This window comes from Pollachius pollachius (genome assembly GCF_949987615.1).
Source record: "Pollachius pollachius genome assembly, chromosome: 18".
Classification (NCBI taxonomy): Eukaryota; Metazoa; Chordata; class Actinopteri; order Gadiformes; family Gadidae; genus Pollachius; species Pollachius pollachius.
The window spans coordinates 11,955,976-11,970,268 of record NC_136951.1 but is presented as its reverse complement, the minus strand read 5'-3'; the positions used below and the strand labels follow the sequence as shown (position 1 = coordinate 11,970,268).

The following is a 14,293-nucleotide window of genomic DNA, read 5'->3' as shown; positions in this document are numbered from 1 at the left end:
GTGTGAAATCAAATGCTGTGTTGGTTTGTTTGGGGTGGGTGTCATGTGACATATTAGTACGTGAATCATTAATAAATACAAAAGCATTTGGCTTGATGGTGGGGACTATACTGAACCAGTGAAATGAGATAGCCGTATTACCATGTTTCTCTGTACTTTAACAAGTTAGTATGAACAAGGAGACTCAACGAAAAAAAGAAACAAGCAGTTCGATTTGTGATCCACTTTATTCTGGAGGAATCCAAAGAATGTCACGAAATTGTAAAGGACAAAAATAATTACTTGTCGTGGTGAAACTACAAAATAAAAACCAAAAGATTAAAGAAAATTTATCTTGAAAATTGATTTACTGAAGAACAGTCAACAAACGACAAAGATGAGTATTTACAGCTGACGTAGACCAGGGAAATGAACTCTGACACAGTAGAGCCCGACACAGGCTGTTGGGGTCAGAGGTCGCGAGCGGGGGAGGGGTCAAGGCATTTTAGAGAAGTCCTCATAAGCGACACCTTCAACTCTCTTGCCCTTCAATCGACCCTAGAAACAAATGACAAAGTAATTTGATTTCTTATAACAAGTCTTCAAGGAAACACTTCAGAAGTACAGCAGTTTTTTGGAATTACGGTTCTTGTAAAAACCAAACCGAGGGAACAGCGCCGTTGATATCGTGATGCTGTAACAGGAGCGTTTGTGCTCTGTACTTACGGAGTCCAGGGTGAGCGTGGCGGAGAACTTCTTCTCGTCGATGCCCTCCAGCACGGCCTCCATGTCCCGGTACTCTCCGTTCAGGATCATGACCCGTTTACCTGGCCGGCGACAACAGGAAGAGAGCACTAAGTTGGGGGGTGGTTGAAGAGGATCGGTTTTGATTTTAGGAATCTTGTTTGGAAGCTGGTAATCTCAGATCTAGCAGTCCTACGATGTACAAACTTTGTCGGGAAATGGCTAATATTGGGCGCAAAACAAGAAACTGGAGATACACCTTGTTTCCTTACAGAGGTATTCTACCGAAGAGAAATAATTTGCGGAGGTGAATCAAGCTTTGTGAAGGGGATTTTATAAGTGTATTTTTTGTAAGTGGCCTGTATACACGGTGATGATTTGAAACCTTTTTGACACGTTTTTACAGATTACTTCTGCTGCCCGAGTTTGTGTTCACTGGTTATGCATTTACAGATCCCCGCCTCCAGCAACATGAAAATTAAGCCAAGTTCACCCAGATTTGAACTTGTCCGCCATCAGACTTATCAGACCTAAAGTCTGATGTGTGAGACCTGGACACTATTGTTATATTGCATCATATATTGCAACATTGCACACAAGTAGAAACGGTAAGTAGTCAATGAGACGCTTATAGATGCAGTCGTCCTTCATTCATATCCAAACCCATTAATATCAGAACATTAACACAAGCTTTCCACATGGATGTCTGATGGCCCCCAGGGCTTACCTGGCGCAGGTATGACCGTCTCCAGGTGGCTCTGGTCCAGCTTCAGCTTGTCCCCAGAGATCACCAGTTTCACCACCGCGGTGTACTGGTCTCGCACCTCCTGAAGATACAACCAGTGGTGACCATAGTTAGACCACATTACACTCTCCTGACCCCTACAATCATCTATTTCTATATTGTTCAGTAATATGGAAATAAGTGGTGACAATAAGGGGGAATTGCGCACGATTTTACTTGATTAATCTCCCGATATGATAATGAATTCAAAATCCATATAACTGAGAGGTCAAGGCATTGAAGGATATGGAAATGTAAAGTATGGTAATCGAATTAAAACTCATGTTAATTTCTCTGATGGTACGTTGGTCGTATTTCCCCATCGTTATTCAGTTTCACTATAAAACCAATATCACAAAGTCGGTTTTCTTTCTTATCCTTGATGTCTACCCTCTTCGCCCAAACCCCAGTATAAATAAACCTCTTACTTGGATGACCGCCTTCTTCTTGTGGTATTTCTCCCCCAGCTTCTTGGTGACAATTTTGACCACAATGTTGGGCTGGAGCCAGTTCTCTGTCCTAGCTGACGCAGACGCCTGCTTCTTTTTCTTCCTCTCCTCCATCTGAAAAAAACAATTCCCCAACGCAACATTTCAAAACATTTCCTGTGTTTTGGTAGCACGTGTGAGTGTCTATCTAGACGTATGGTTGGGATGTAACTAAAACACAGGAAAGGGTAGATTTTCAAACAGCTTGTAATGGCTAATCACACCTGGTGGTATAATATCATCCCTTTAAAAATATTTCGCTAACCTAGTTTAGCTTGATCCATTAAGAGGCACTCGTAAAAACGCCTGTTTTACCTCAATGATCTCCTCCAGCGCGGACTTCTTCTTTTTCTCTCTGGACTCTGAAGCAGAAGAAGGCTCTTTCCTCTTGGCTGTAGCTCCTGCCGGCACTTTCAGGGCACTGGCACCCAGGAGGGAACTGAGGGAGGGCGACAGATTCAACGTTACGGGAAAGCTTTCCACAAGACATTTTGGTTTGTTAGATCATAAAAGTGCAGGAGGATATATGTACCTTGGTTTCGAAGGTCCCGCGACAGAGGAAGAGCCCATATTGAAGGCAACTGAAAAATACATCATTTCACTATTAAACGTCACAAACAAACTTTCACCAACAGGGTCAAATAGTATTCAGCAACCACACTTCAATCCCCATGTCTTATCTAAAGCACTTGAATATGCAAGTAAGTAAGCAGACAGTTGACCGCCCACGTGAAGAATCAACAATCAACATCTAAAAACTTACTTTTTTCTTCCTCGTTCTCTCGTTTCAGCTCAGTGAACGTTGGAGCCTCCTATCAAAGCAAAACAAAACAAAGATTGATCAAAATACCGTTATTAGTTGCTAATACTAAAACATCCCAAAGAAATATACATGCATTGCACTAAATAACAATTTTCAGTAAGAGTCAAAATCAACTAAATATATAAAACATAAGAAAATTTCAAATTAAGCAGAGATACTCAAATTAAAAAGTACTGTAACAAGTATCTAACTTTGTTACTTTCGTTTTTGAAGGCAGTAGTTCATACCGTCACGTGACTCACTTAAAAAAAAAAAGAGAACGCCACTGACCTCGGGCTCGCGTCCGTCCTTGCCGCGGCGGACCTGCTCCTCGATGAACTTGGCGCCGCGCTCCTCGTCGTCCAGGTCCTGCTTCTTCTTCCGCTCTAGCTCCTCCTGGCGGCGGATTGTCTCGGGGTCGCGGTCGATGTACTGGATGTACCAGCCCTTGGGGGTCTCGTCCACCTTGGCGAGCCCTGGCAGGGTCATGGACGGAGGTGTGCGTAGGGTTAGATGAGCTTAAATCTGGGTGAAGGTGGCGTTTTCACTGCCAGTTAGACAGCCACGATTTAGCTTAAGTATGTGACTAAAACAAAGACCCCTCTTTTATGAGACACCATCTTATTTGATAGACACAAATGCAATAATTGGATGGTCATTGGATGTAATACATGCAAATTATAGTTCAACATTACACACACACACACACACCTTACCTTCTTTCCCCACCCACTTGGTGAAGTCTGTGAGAGTCTCCCATTGTGTGGAGTTCATATGGACGTGTTCTCTGTGACTGATGTATTCATTGTAGACAATGTTGTTGTGAACTCGCTTGGTCCCTGTGGGTTAAAAGCAACATTGATAGTTAGACAATATTCATAGTGTAAATGATCAAAACATCAGCACTCGTAGGTTGAAGAGAACCGTGACTTACCAAACCGTCTCCTTAGCAGCTCCAGAAAGTCCCTTTTGAATTCACTAGATACGACAGAATAGAAGAGTCGTTCAACTCAAAGCCAAGGCGAACATATGTAGTCGTAATTTAGCCCAAAGCCATAGTTACATCCCACAACAATAACATCAGGGCTACTCACTCTGAGAAATAGTCCATGAACTGATTGGGGTCCTCGGAGGCCAGCAGCAGCTGTCTCTGGTGGGACTCCGCCATGCAGTGGCATTTAAACCCATTCTGTGAACACAAAACGTTTGTTAGGACGTACATTTTTGCGCTATGTTAAAGGTTTCCCTCGTAGTGATTTGATCCTACCTCGTCTCTGCATTGTTTTTGACACATCTGGCAATACCATCTTAACTTTTGAAGCCCTTTGGATTTGATCCTATTGCCAATCGCTTTGGGACTGAGAAAATCAGCTTTCCCCATTTGTAAATGTTGTATATGTAGAGCAAAACCCGCACGTTAGGCTATTTAGCTATTTTGGAGAAACCTGTAGACCGAATGTTTGCGTTTGGAGTTCAGATCACACAACTTCCGGTCTGAAGAGGATGTCGTCACGGTCGTTCGTTCAAAACCACGCGAGACCCCCTTCCATTTCGCTACTCACATGCGCCTGCGCAGTCCTGCGTGTCTGACCTTCATAGCAGTAACCATGTTCGCCAGGACCAGCGCGTTGGTGTTCCAGCCACAATGGTAATGTTTATATTTTAACGTAAAGCCAGTACGCTCTCAATGTTTAATTTGTCTTCCGCTTTTCCTACCAAGTGTATGCCAGACTGCATGTCTTTATTCGAGATTACCCGTGTTTTCTGACTGCAAGGGCGTGCTAAGCCGCAGGCCGCGGCTTGTGCTGCTGACAGCAGTGCAGAGCCCATTGAATGGTCCAAGTTCAGCTACATAGCTAAGCTAACCTAGCACGGTTGACATTTCTTCCCACTAAGGTTATGATACTGTGTTTCGCGTTTGATCCCCTCCAAAGACCCTCATCCACATCGTTGATATGTTATAGCTTTACGAACGAGTTTACATTTGGCCTCATGGAAAATTTATAAAAAGAACAGTTTGACGACCCCTATTCTTAGTTTTGTGAACCAAAATGCTAACGATGTAGCCGGTGCGGTTTCAAGACGTTTATTATTTATCACAAAGCTGAAATATATTTGACATTCCAAAAAATGCACTCGTATGCATATTGTGTTTTAATATACTGGTTGTGACTCGGGTCAACGGAGGACTAATGCAGTGTTTTGCTCTTGCAGTGGGCAGGTCAGGAACATGGCCACCTTGAAGGACAGTAAGTGCAATTTCAACTTTTATTTTTTTTAAATCAAGTTCTCTAATGCAGTTCAACCGACATTGCTTTATTCCCTTTATAATAACTTGTAAATGCATGTCTACATTTGCCTCCGTTAATTTTAGAATCTCTACAGCGTTCGTGTGTGGTGAATTATTTTCTTACTCTTATTCTAGTCACCATTCGGTTGAAGTCCATCAAGAACATCCAGAAAATCACGAAGTCCATGAAGATGGTGGCTGCTGCCAAGTACGCTCGTGCTGAGAGGCAGCTGAAGCCTGCTCGCGTCTATGGCACCGGCGCCCTGGGTAAGGACAAATACACATAACCTCTTTATATCCCCTGAATGGGTCATCACTCCTTTTTTTTTGTAATTTTTAAAAACTGGATTCCTCCTATCACCATTTGTGTGCATTACCTGTGTAGTGTATGGTTTTCCTAGCTGTCATCCTTATGTATTACTTCTTTCCATTCATGGTAATATGTGGGAAAACTCAAGAGTGCGTGGAAGATGATGGGAATAAGATGTTGCTTGCCCCCCCCCACGCAGATACAAGACACCGTCGTAGACCTTTCATGTCCATTAAAAGGGCATGGCAACAAAAGTGCGGAGTCGCTTTAGAAACAATGCTGAGACTGTTGATATTTAGAAAATGTCGATGCCGTAGCACCTGTCTGAACGTTACGTCTGACCCTCAGCCCTGTACGAGAAGGCCGAGATCAAGGCCCCCGAGGAGAAGGTCGCCAAGCACCTGATCATCGGTGTGTCGTCCGACCGTGGGCTCTGCGGAGCCATCCACTCTGGCGTGGCCAAGGCCATCAAGGCCCAGATCGGCATCATGGCCGGCACTGGCACGGACGTCATGGTGGTGAACATTGGGGACAAGCTGAGAGCAATTCTGCACAGGTACCGTGTCCCTATTTAAATTTGACCTTGTTTAAAACATTCTGAGTAGCTGCACTGATTGGCTAGGTTAGCTGTCAATTTTAATGAGGACTACCGCTGTAAGTGCTTGATTGGTGGAGTCATGCAGCTGTTGGATCTACCTGTTTGTGACAAACATTGTGCGGTGCAGTGGAGCTTGTAGAGTTTTGTGTTTCCACGTCATGTTCTTGTTGAAGATCCAATGAATCCCTTTGAAGAAAGATGCAAAACTTTTTACATTAACGACTAACTGTTTGAACGTGTATTTATGTTGTTTCCTATGATAAAATGTTCTAAATTGTTGTAAATGTTCATATTCCTCATACCCATGGCTGCTCTTTCTCCCCCAGGACCCACGGGAACCACATCCTGATGACCTGCAAGGAGGTGGGCCGTAAGCCCCCCACCTTCGCGGATGCCTCCATCATCGCCGGCGAGGTGCTCAACTCCGGCTACGAGTTTGACCAGGGCTCCGTCATCTTCAACAAATTTAGGTAGGCGTTCATCTGGTACTCCTGTGCTTTTATGGTAAAGCACTCTTAAGAGGACAACCTGCCCACTATCAAGATTTACAATGTGCATTCTGGCGTACGTCTGGAACAGTTTTTTGTAGTTATTTACGGGATATAGTGCTCTCATGCCTCGCTGTCTCAACTCGTCATGAACAGATTTTAGGGGGTGCAGCCAGAATGTTTGAATGAATTTATCGGGGGAACCAAAAACTGCCAGACCGGGTAATCCTATAAGGCCATATTTACATTTTATCCATACTTTTTAGGACTTTGCATTTCAATCCAGATTTGGACCTGGATCAATCCAAAACATTACTTTTAATCTAGAATAGGTTCCTTGTAAGTCACAAAGTCTCTTATGTGGTTGGCCTGGGAGAGGCCAGACAAGTGTGTGTGTGCTTATTAGCTAGCTAGAGGTGGGAGGTTCCCTCAGGTGTTGGAGGTTCTTATGGTAGACGAACAAGCCATGATCTGCACTTTATAAACAAACCCCACGCAATACACAAGCTGGCTGAGATCTTTGTAATTCTGCATTTCCACTACTTTGGTAGCGGAAAATCACATGCTCCTTTTTTAGGAGCGGCTCATGGTGGAATTGTGTTTCTCTATCCGACATAACCTACTCAGAGCTTGTCTGATTCAGTGTGGTCTGCTACAATACATCGACGCTCTCTTCTCCCTCACGCAGGTCGGTCATCTCTTACAAGACCGAGAACAGGCCTGTCTTCTCCAACGAGACCGTGGCCAATGCAGGTATGGCACCGATCAATCCTTTCAGTGTGCTACCAAAGAAGCTGGTTCATTTCCCCCGTCGTGCAGACCTTTTGACCTTTTGACCCTCCAACCGACAGAGAGCATGGGGGTCTACGACGACATCGACGCCGATGTGCTGAGGAACTACCAGGAGTTTGCCCTGGTCAACCTCATCTACTACGGCATGAAGGAGTCCACCACCAGCGAGCAGAGTGCCAGGATGACCGCCATGGACAGCGCCAGCAAGAACGCCTGTAAGACCCCCCCCCCCCCGAGCCCCTGACCCTACGCGCTCTGAGTGCACCCCTGTCGGCCTCAAACTGATAAAATACAGCCTGTTCACGCAGAGTTCGGGGGGCATCAAGGCACCACTCTCACCACTCTGACAAGAATGAAAAGCAATCGCGCGAAACTGCCAAGAGATTGTAGAAATGTTAGTTATTTTGGGTTTTAGACGACTCGACTACAACACCAAATAATGCTACTCTAATGAAGCTGAAAATATGAAGAAAGCAGTTGGTCCGAATTACCGACGGGAGATAATATGACAGTTATAACTGTCGATATCAAGTCCCTCGCAATCCAGACTCCTCAACGGGTAACTTTATACAGAACACTGGGGATGGATATAGGGTCGCCTGGGTCTTTGACTTTCAGCCAAAACAAGGTGTGTGTATATGATGTCAAAGGAGGAGGGAATCGCACTAGGAATGTTTGCATGTGCTTCGCAAAGAAGCACATTTGGCTGGTGGGTGATTATTATATCTTTTTGACAAAAGTTAAAAGATTTCAGTGATGGGTGTCGCCATCATTGATAAGTTGGTGGTTTCCTCCTCCTTATTTTCTAATTTGATGGCGTTTAAGTAAGAATGCAAGGAGAATCTCAGTCATCGGCCAAAAACGTTCAACCCCCCCCCCCCCCCCCCCCCCCCCCGCCCAGGGCGACCTGCTGTGTACGTCTGGTTAAAAGTTGTCCTTCTGTTCCTCCTCCCCTAGCCGAGATGATTGACAAGCTGACTCTGACCTTCAACCGCACCAGACAGGCCGTCATCACCAAGGAACTCATTGAGATCATCTCCGGAGCCGCTGCCCTGTGAGTGAGCTTCCTGTCCTGTTGTACAGGGCTCCTAGTTTCCCAGAAATCCACCCTGCTTTGTGACATGGTGACAAGTGGGATTGTCCACCCAGATGTATGATTGATGGATGAGTCGACTAGTTGGTACAGTCCACTGGATAGGCTGGTTGACTTATTTATCCATTATAAATACGTGTGGACGATCCTGCTTGTGATGTCACTGTCAAGGGTAGGGCCGATTTTTACAATGGCTTTAAGTGGCTAATCAAATAGGGGCCCCTTCATTTATTGTTCATTGACTTGATTTTACTGCAACAATTTCTGAATGTATCCTCAATACTAACTAAGGTATTTTATTGTCATTAGCAGTCTTTGTAAGCACAAAAAAACAAAAGTCTCAAATGCTCTCTTTCGTCATGCATGTGTGCTACACTATTTAACCCTCAATTCTGAAATTAAATCTGCTCCTCCCCTTAACATCTGCTGAACCCAGGACCTGATGTGTGTTCACATCAGAGGTAACCTCCTGCGGGAGTCCACTAGCACCCCGCCGGATGTCTAATAGCGTCCCAGATCAAACAACGTGATCCCTCCCTCTAGAGACTGGAAGCCTGTAGTGTTCCCACTCTAATACAAATGAACCCCTCCCTGTCTCTAGTTGATGCTAAAACTAGATGCTTACAAGGAACTCCCAAAGTTGTAGTCCATTTGTAGTTGGTTGTTGGCATCTAGGCTCTTGGTTTGCTTTGCGCAATGTTCCTTCATTCATCCTGCCTTCTTTCTTTTCTTTTTTCAGATAAACTGGCTAGACCGTTGTTCCAATTCGGGCTGTTAGTCCTTCTGCTTTACGTGCTGTTTAGCGCTGCCGGAAAAGCTCTCGTCATAAAGCATCTGAACATTCGTGTTTCTATTTGTAAAATATATAGAAAAAATTAATAATAAACCTCTTACAGAGAACAATTGTCTCTTTACCTGTCCCATCTGTGTTGTCCTGACAATAAATATACTTATGACCAAGATGCTACGAGTAGTGATGCTTGACCAACGATGATTTAAACTCTGATTTCATCAGTTGAATTCCAAACTGTTTCGGATGGTATTTCTGGCAAGCTGGTGGTTTGGAGCTAGTGGATGATTGGCATTTGTGGGGTATTGATTTCAATGACTAGCAGCTGGGGGGAAATAAAACATTGCCCGAGAGGGTATTGTGTTTGGTTTTAGTTCTGATCTTAATGCCTGTTGACTTTTGATCAATTATCTAAGAATTTGCAAGTTTTTATTTTGGGATTAACATAAAATGGCATCTGCCCCTAAAATATATAGATAGATATATAGGTAAATAATATGAAACATGGCGGGAGGAGAAAGGAACTGAACTTTATCCTGTCAAAGTCCAGAAGTGCCAACGTTTTGCCGCTTCTTCTCGGTCAGCTGAAGAAGAGAAACTCTGCATCCCCAATTCAAATGAATGCGGTAAGGCATATACCCTGAAATGTTTAATTAACATGTGAAACATTTTTGGTTATATTATTTATTGCCAAACAGAACTAACAGTCGAACGACTAAACACAAGTGGACGTAAACTAAGTGATTTATGGTCAGAATTCCTCCAATCATCTTGTTTACTAGTCAGCAGCAGTTTAGTTCATTCACAGACGTTAAGTAACTCATTAACTTAGCAAAGGGAGCATAGTAGTCGATATTTTCCAGCGATATATTCTAAATAAGTTTCATTTTTAGACGATGGACCTGGACCCAAGCTGTACCAGTAAGATGAGTCACTCACTGGAAGAGGTTAGACAACATATTAAACATCTGTTCATGCATCATTGGTGAGTTTATCACCGGTAAATACATCAAATATATGTATACATGTATAGTAGGCCTATGTATATATGTGAGCAGAAGTAGGCCTAAAGCTTACGCCTCATTTGATTTCGGTGCTTCCTCGCAGTTTACCCACGGATGCTTGACCGTGGTGGTCATGGCAACCAACATGTTTCTGATCAGAATTTCAGATCAATTCTTCAGAACTGTTCCAACTGTATTGCTTGGGTGGACTGACCTTGCAGGCAGTTTATATGAAAGCTAAATGTAACATGCAATCGTTTGCTTTATTTAATAAAATCTCCCAAAACGTATAAGCTAGGCTGTGCAAAATAAATTGTACCTAACGTTAGGCCTGCTTATCTTCTAACATGGAGTGTTATAGTAGTCCTGATGGTTCGATAACAGGGAAATAATCGGAGCAACATGGCTCAGCTGGGTTCTTCAGAATATTTTTCACCTTGAGGGGCGCTCCACCACAATGCAGTGTATGACCACCAGATGGCGCCTTCTGATAACAAATAAGCCTGATGTCGAATTCGGAGTTTCCAGCAGAAATATCTGCAGCCAAAGGGGCATTTGTTTAGTATTGAAAATTGAACCATATTTTAGGGTTCATATATCTTCTGAACTTTATAATTATGAAAGGCTGTTTCGCAAGTCCACTAGGCTTATATTTTATCTTTGCTACTCTTAACATAACCCTTCATTTATACATATAAACCTACAAATAATTACACAAAATGTCTGAATAATGTGTGGTATATGTTAGTGTGTGTATGTGTGCATGAATAACATGTTCTGTATTTCATTCATGTAATATGTGTGTGCACCTACATGGGTGAGTGAGAGTGTGTGTCAATGTGCACGTGCTCACACATGTCCTGCATGCCTTGTTTGTCTATTGTATTTGCGCTTGTTGTTGTTTACTCCTGAGGGGGGAGGGAGGGAGGGGACTGGAGGGAGGCAATGCGATTGCATCTGAACACTGAAATTACAACGATGCCAGCCCCTGATAAGCGAGCTCAGAGCGCAGCCTCTCATCCCCCCTCGCAGGCACGGCCCAACGATCCCAGAGCACGGTGGCATGGGTGGGGCGAGCTGTGTGGAATGATGAATTTCACGATTCCAACATTTTTTTTTTCCTGACGCCGGGATGGAGGTGGGGAAGGATGTTGGATTATGTGAGAAAACAAATGTTCTTTGGAAAGTCTGGAATTATTTTCTTACGCTTGGTGCGTGTAGAGACCAGCTTTTGGCTGGGGGTTAGCTGGCCGTCCGGGAGACAGAGAGACACTGTCTATGTTATCTCCTGTAGATTAGGAATTAATGTGTTTTACACACATTTAACATACTACACAGGGGACGGATAAGGTGTCGCCAGGGTGTTTGACTTTCAGCCAAAACAAAAGGCACTGGGTACATACAGGCAACATACCTTGTCTCTTGTATCCTATACCATTAGTTATTTAATTCCCCAACTTCCCAAGCAATCTTTCTCTACAGATCTCTCTCTCATCCTCTCTCTATCTCTCTCTAAGTTATCTCCCTCTTTGCCTGATAAAGCAATCTCTCTCTGTCTGTCTATCTCTCTCTTCCTTTCTCTCCCTACTTGACAGAGGAGAGAGGAGGAAGGACAGTAGGAAATAAAAGAAAGACAAGGAGAGAAAGAGAGGGGAAGGGCCAAGTCTGGTTCCCACGGTGACCATCTGTATACATCCATGTGTCTGTCTGTGTGTGTGTGAGTGTGTTAGTGTGTGTGTGTGTGTGCAACACGTTTTCTGAAGCATCAATGGAAGAGCATTATCTCATTCAACCCCCTTATCTTAATGCCCCCCCCAAAACACTCACACCCACACACGTGCACATACACACACACACACACACACACACACACACACACACACACACACACACACACACAGCTATAACACAATGCTATCTCCACCGTGGACTTTCCCGACTATTTATGTCGTACAAGGTCACGATCGTTTAGACGGGCCTGGCCTCTTGTGGCACCTGGCGATGAGATACGAGGTGTGTGTGTGTGTGTGTGTGTGTGTGTGTGTGTGTGTGTGTGTGTGTGTGTGTGTGTGTGTGTGTGTGGCGTCTGGAGGGAGGAGGATGGGATTGGCGATCGATTCCCTCCGTTCAGATTCACTCGGGCCCCACCCCTCCACCCTTGGTCCGCCCCTTCTGCCTCTTTAGTCTCTCATCCTCTTCCTTAACCAATCGCCGTGGTAACATAGGGTCCAGGATGGATAACAAGTCCCCCTACCTCTCCCCCACTCCACATCCACACAATCTATACTGTATGTCCAAAGTGAATGCCGCTGAGTGAGTGAGCAGATACACGTGAAGGATAGCCGTGGGAAGGAAACGTTTTTCACCAGATAAGTGCCCATTCATCAACAAAAAACATTAACATAACATAGTGGATATTAAACTAAATCTAAATTCAATTTACATATGTATAGAGAGAGAGTATGAGAGAGGGATGGGGAAGAGAGATACCTTTATATGTGAAAACCTTTTTATGGCACATTTACCTTCTCCTCTGGATATGCTTTATTGTTCATGTATCACCGGTACGATACAGTTATTCGTCACTAAGATGTTTTTGGAATGGTTCGGCAATGTAAATGTTTGTGTTTCATGTTCCAATGAAGCTCTTTGAATTTGAATATGAAAGAGAGATGGGGAGAGAGACAGGGACAGGGAACGAGAGAGTGACAGAATGACAGGGAGACGGGGAGTATGAGAGGGAGAGATAGAGAGCGAGACAGCATCATTCCTAGTAGTGAAGGAAGGGACACAATGTTTTGGTGTAGTTAGTAACCTAAAAATGGAGGTCCATCAATATAAGTGCCTCGCTTTACGTATACGCGCGCGTGCGCGCGCGAGTGAGTGCGTGTGTGTGTGTGTGTGTGTGTGTGTGTGTGCGTGTGAGTGTCTATACAATACATGCGTCTTGCTTTTTGAAAAATCTGTTGAAACAATGGATTTGTGGTCTTGTTTTGAAGTGTGTGTGTGTGTGTGTGTGTGTGTGTGTGTGTGTGTGTGTGTGTGTGTGTGTGTGTGCAGGTGTGATCCCTGACTCCTGTGGTCTTGGGTTTCGGTAGGGCGGCTGCATGATAGATGGCTTGGCCCCACCTCAGAGGGCCCTGCCAGTGTCCCGGGACGGCGCGTCAACACACACACACACACACACACACACACACACACACACACACACACACACACACACACACACACTCCTCTCTCACTGTCGCTCAGCCCGCTCCCTACCTCCGTTTGTAGTGTAAGAGCATGTGTGTGTGTGTGTGTGTGTGTGTGTGTGTGTGTGTGTGTGTGTGTGTGTGTGTGTGTGTGTGTGTGTGTGTGTGTTCGAGGCTGGTTGGTTTCAGGTTGGGCCTGACCCCCTGCTGCAACAGGATAGGTGGGTAAGGATGGTGCAGCCACGTGTGTGTGTGTGTGTGTGTGTGTGTGTGTCTGTGTGTGTGTGTGTGTGTGTGTGTGTGTGTTAGCGCGCACTGAGCTGACCTGGGTCGGTGTCCTGCTGTGTGTGTTGGCCCCAGCCCTTTCCTGCCTAGACCACACCACTAACCAAAACCCAATGTGTGTGTGTGTGTGTGTGTGTGTGTGTGTGTGTGTGTGTGTGTGTGTGTGTGTGTGTGTGTGTGTGTGTGTGTGTGTGTGTGTGTGTGTCTGCCCGTTTGTGTGTCCGGAAGACTCTCACTCACTCATAATTTCCCCAATTCCCTCTCTCTTTCATGTTGCAGGGCTGCCGTCTTCCTCTGTGTCAGTCAGTCTGTCTGTCAAAGCTGTCCTTTCATGTATATACTGTTCACACGCATATATATATATATATATATATATATATATATATATATATATATATATATATATTCGTATATGTGTGTGTGACAAGCATATATATATGTGTGACAAGCATATATATATACATGTGTATATATACGAATATATTCCGATTCAGAATCACCTAACTTTTTGTCCTTCTAACTAGTGCTAACTCTAGATTTCTTATTGTGAGGAATGTCTTTCATGTGTTATTTTCAGAATACAGCGTTGTGTAAATGTTTTGGCCAGGGCTGACTTTGTAGTAGCGTATCAAGCAGCATGTATGCAGTATGT

General features: G+C 44.3%; 2 protein-coding genes across 3 annotated transcripts; one reads left to right on the top strand and one right to left on the bottom strand.

Moving 5' to 3' along the window:
- Nucleotides 1–240: 240 nt before the first annotated feature.
- On the bottom strand, nt 241–4,268 carry kin (Kin17 DNA and RNA binding protein). The gene is made up of 12 exons (XM_079755373.1): nt 4,065–4,268; nt 3,892–3,986; nt 3,732–3,775; nt 3,514–3,636; nt 3,089–3,273; nt 2,759–2,807; nt 2,528–2,576; nt 2,311–2,434; nt 1,936–2,070; nt 1,451–1,550; nt 706–806; nt 241–537 (listed from the first exon to the last, which is right to left on the bottom strand). Exons 1-12 carry the CDS (start codon nt 4,176–4,178, stop codon nt 475–477), a joined length of 1,182 nt encoding a protein of 393 aa, XP_079611499.1. The 5' UTR covers nt 4,179–4,268; the 3' UTR covers nt 241–474.
- A 91-nt stretch (nt 4,269–4,359) lies between these two features.
- Nucleotides 4,360–9,280, top strand: atp5f1c (ATP synthase F1 subunit gamma; the record flags this gene model as incomplete). 2 transcript variants are annotated; one of them, XM_079755367.1, is made up of 9 exons in its annotated part: nt 4,374–4,445; nt 5,012–5,046; nt 5,223–5,354; nt 5,746–5,953; nt 6,322–6,465; nt 7,172–7,236; nt 7,335–7,490; nt 8,233–8,329; nt 9,108–9,280. In XM_079755367.1, 9 exons carry the CDS (start codon nt 4,405–4,407, stop codon nt 9,109–9,111), a joined length of 882 nt encoding a protein of 293 aa, XP_079611493.1. The 2 variants fall into 2 exon arrangements, with proteins under 2 accessions (XP_079611492.1, XP_079611493.1); XM_079755366.1 differs by lacking the exon at nt 9,108–9,280 and having other exon boundaries at nt 4,360–4,445; nt 8,233–8,333.
- Nucleotides 9,281–14,293: the final 5,013 nt, after the last annotated feature.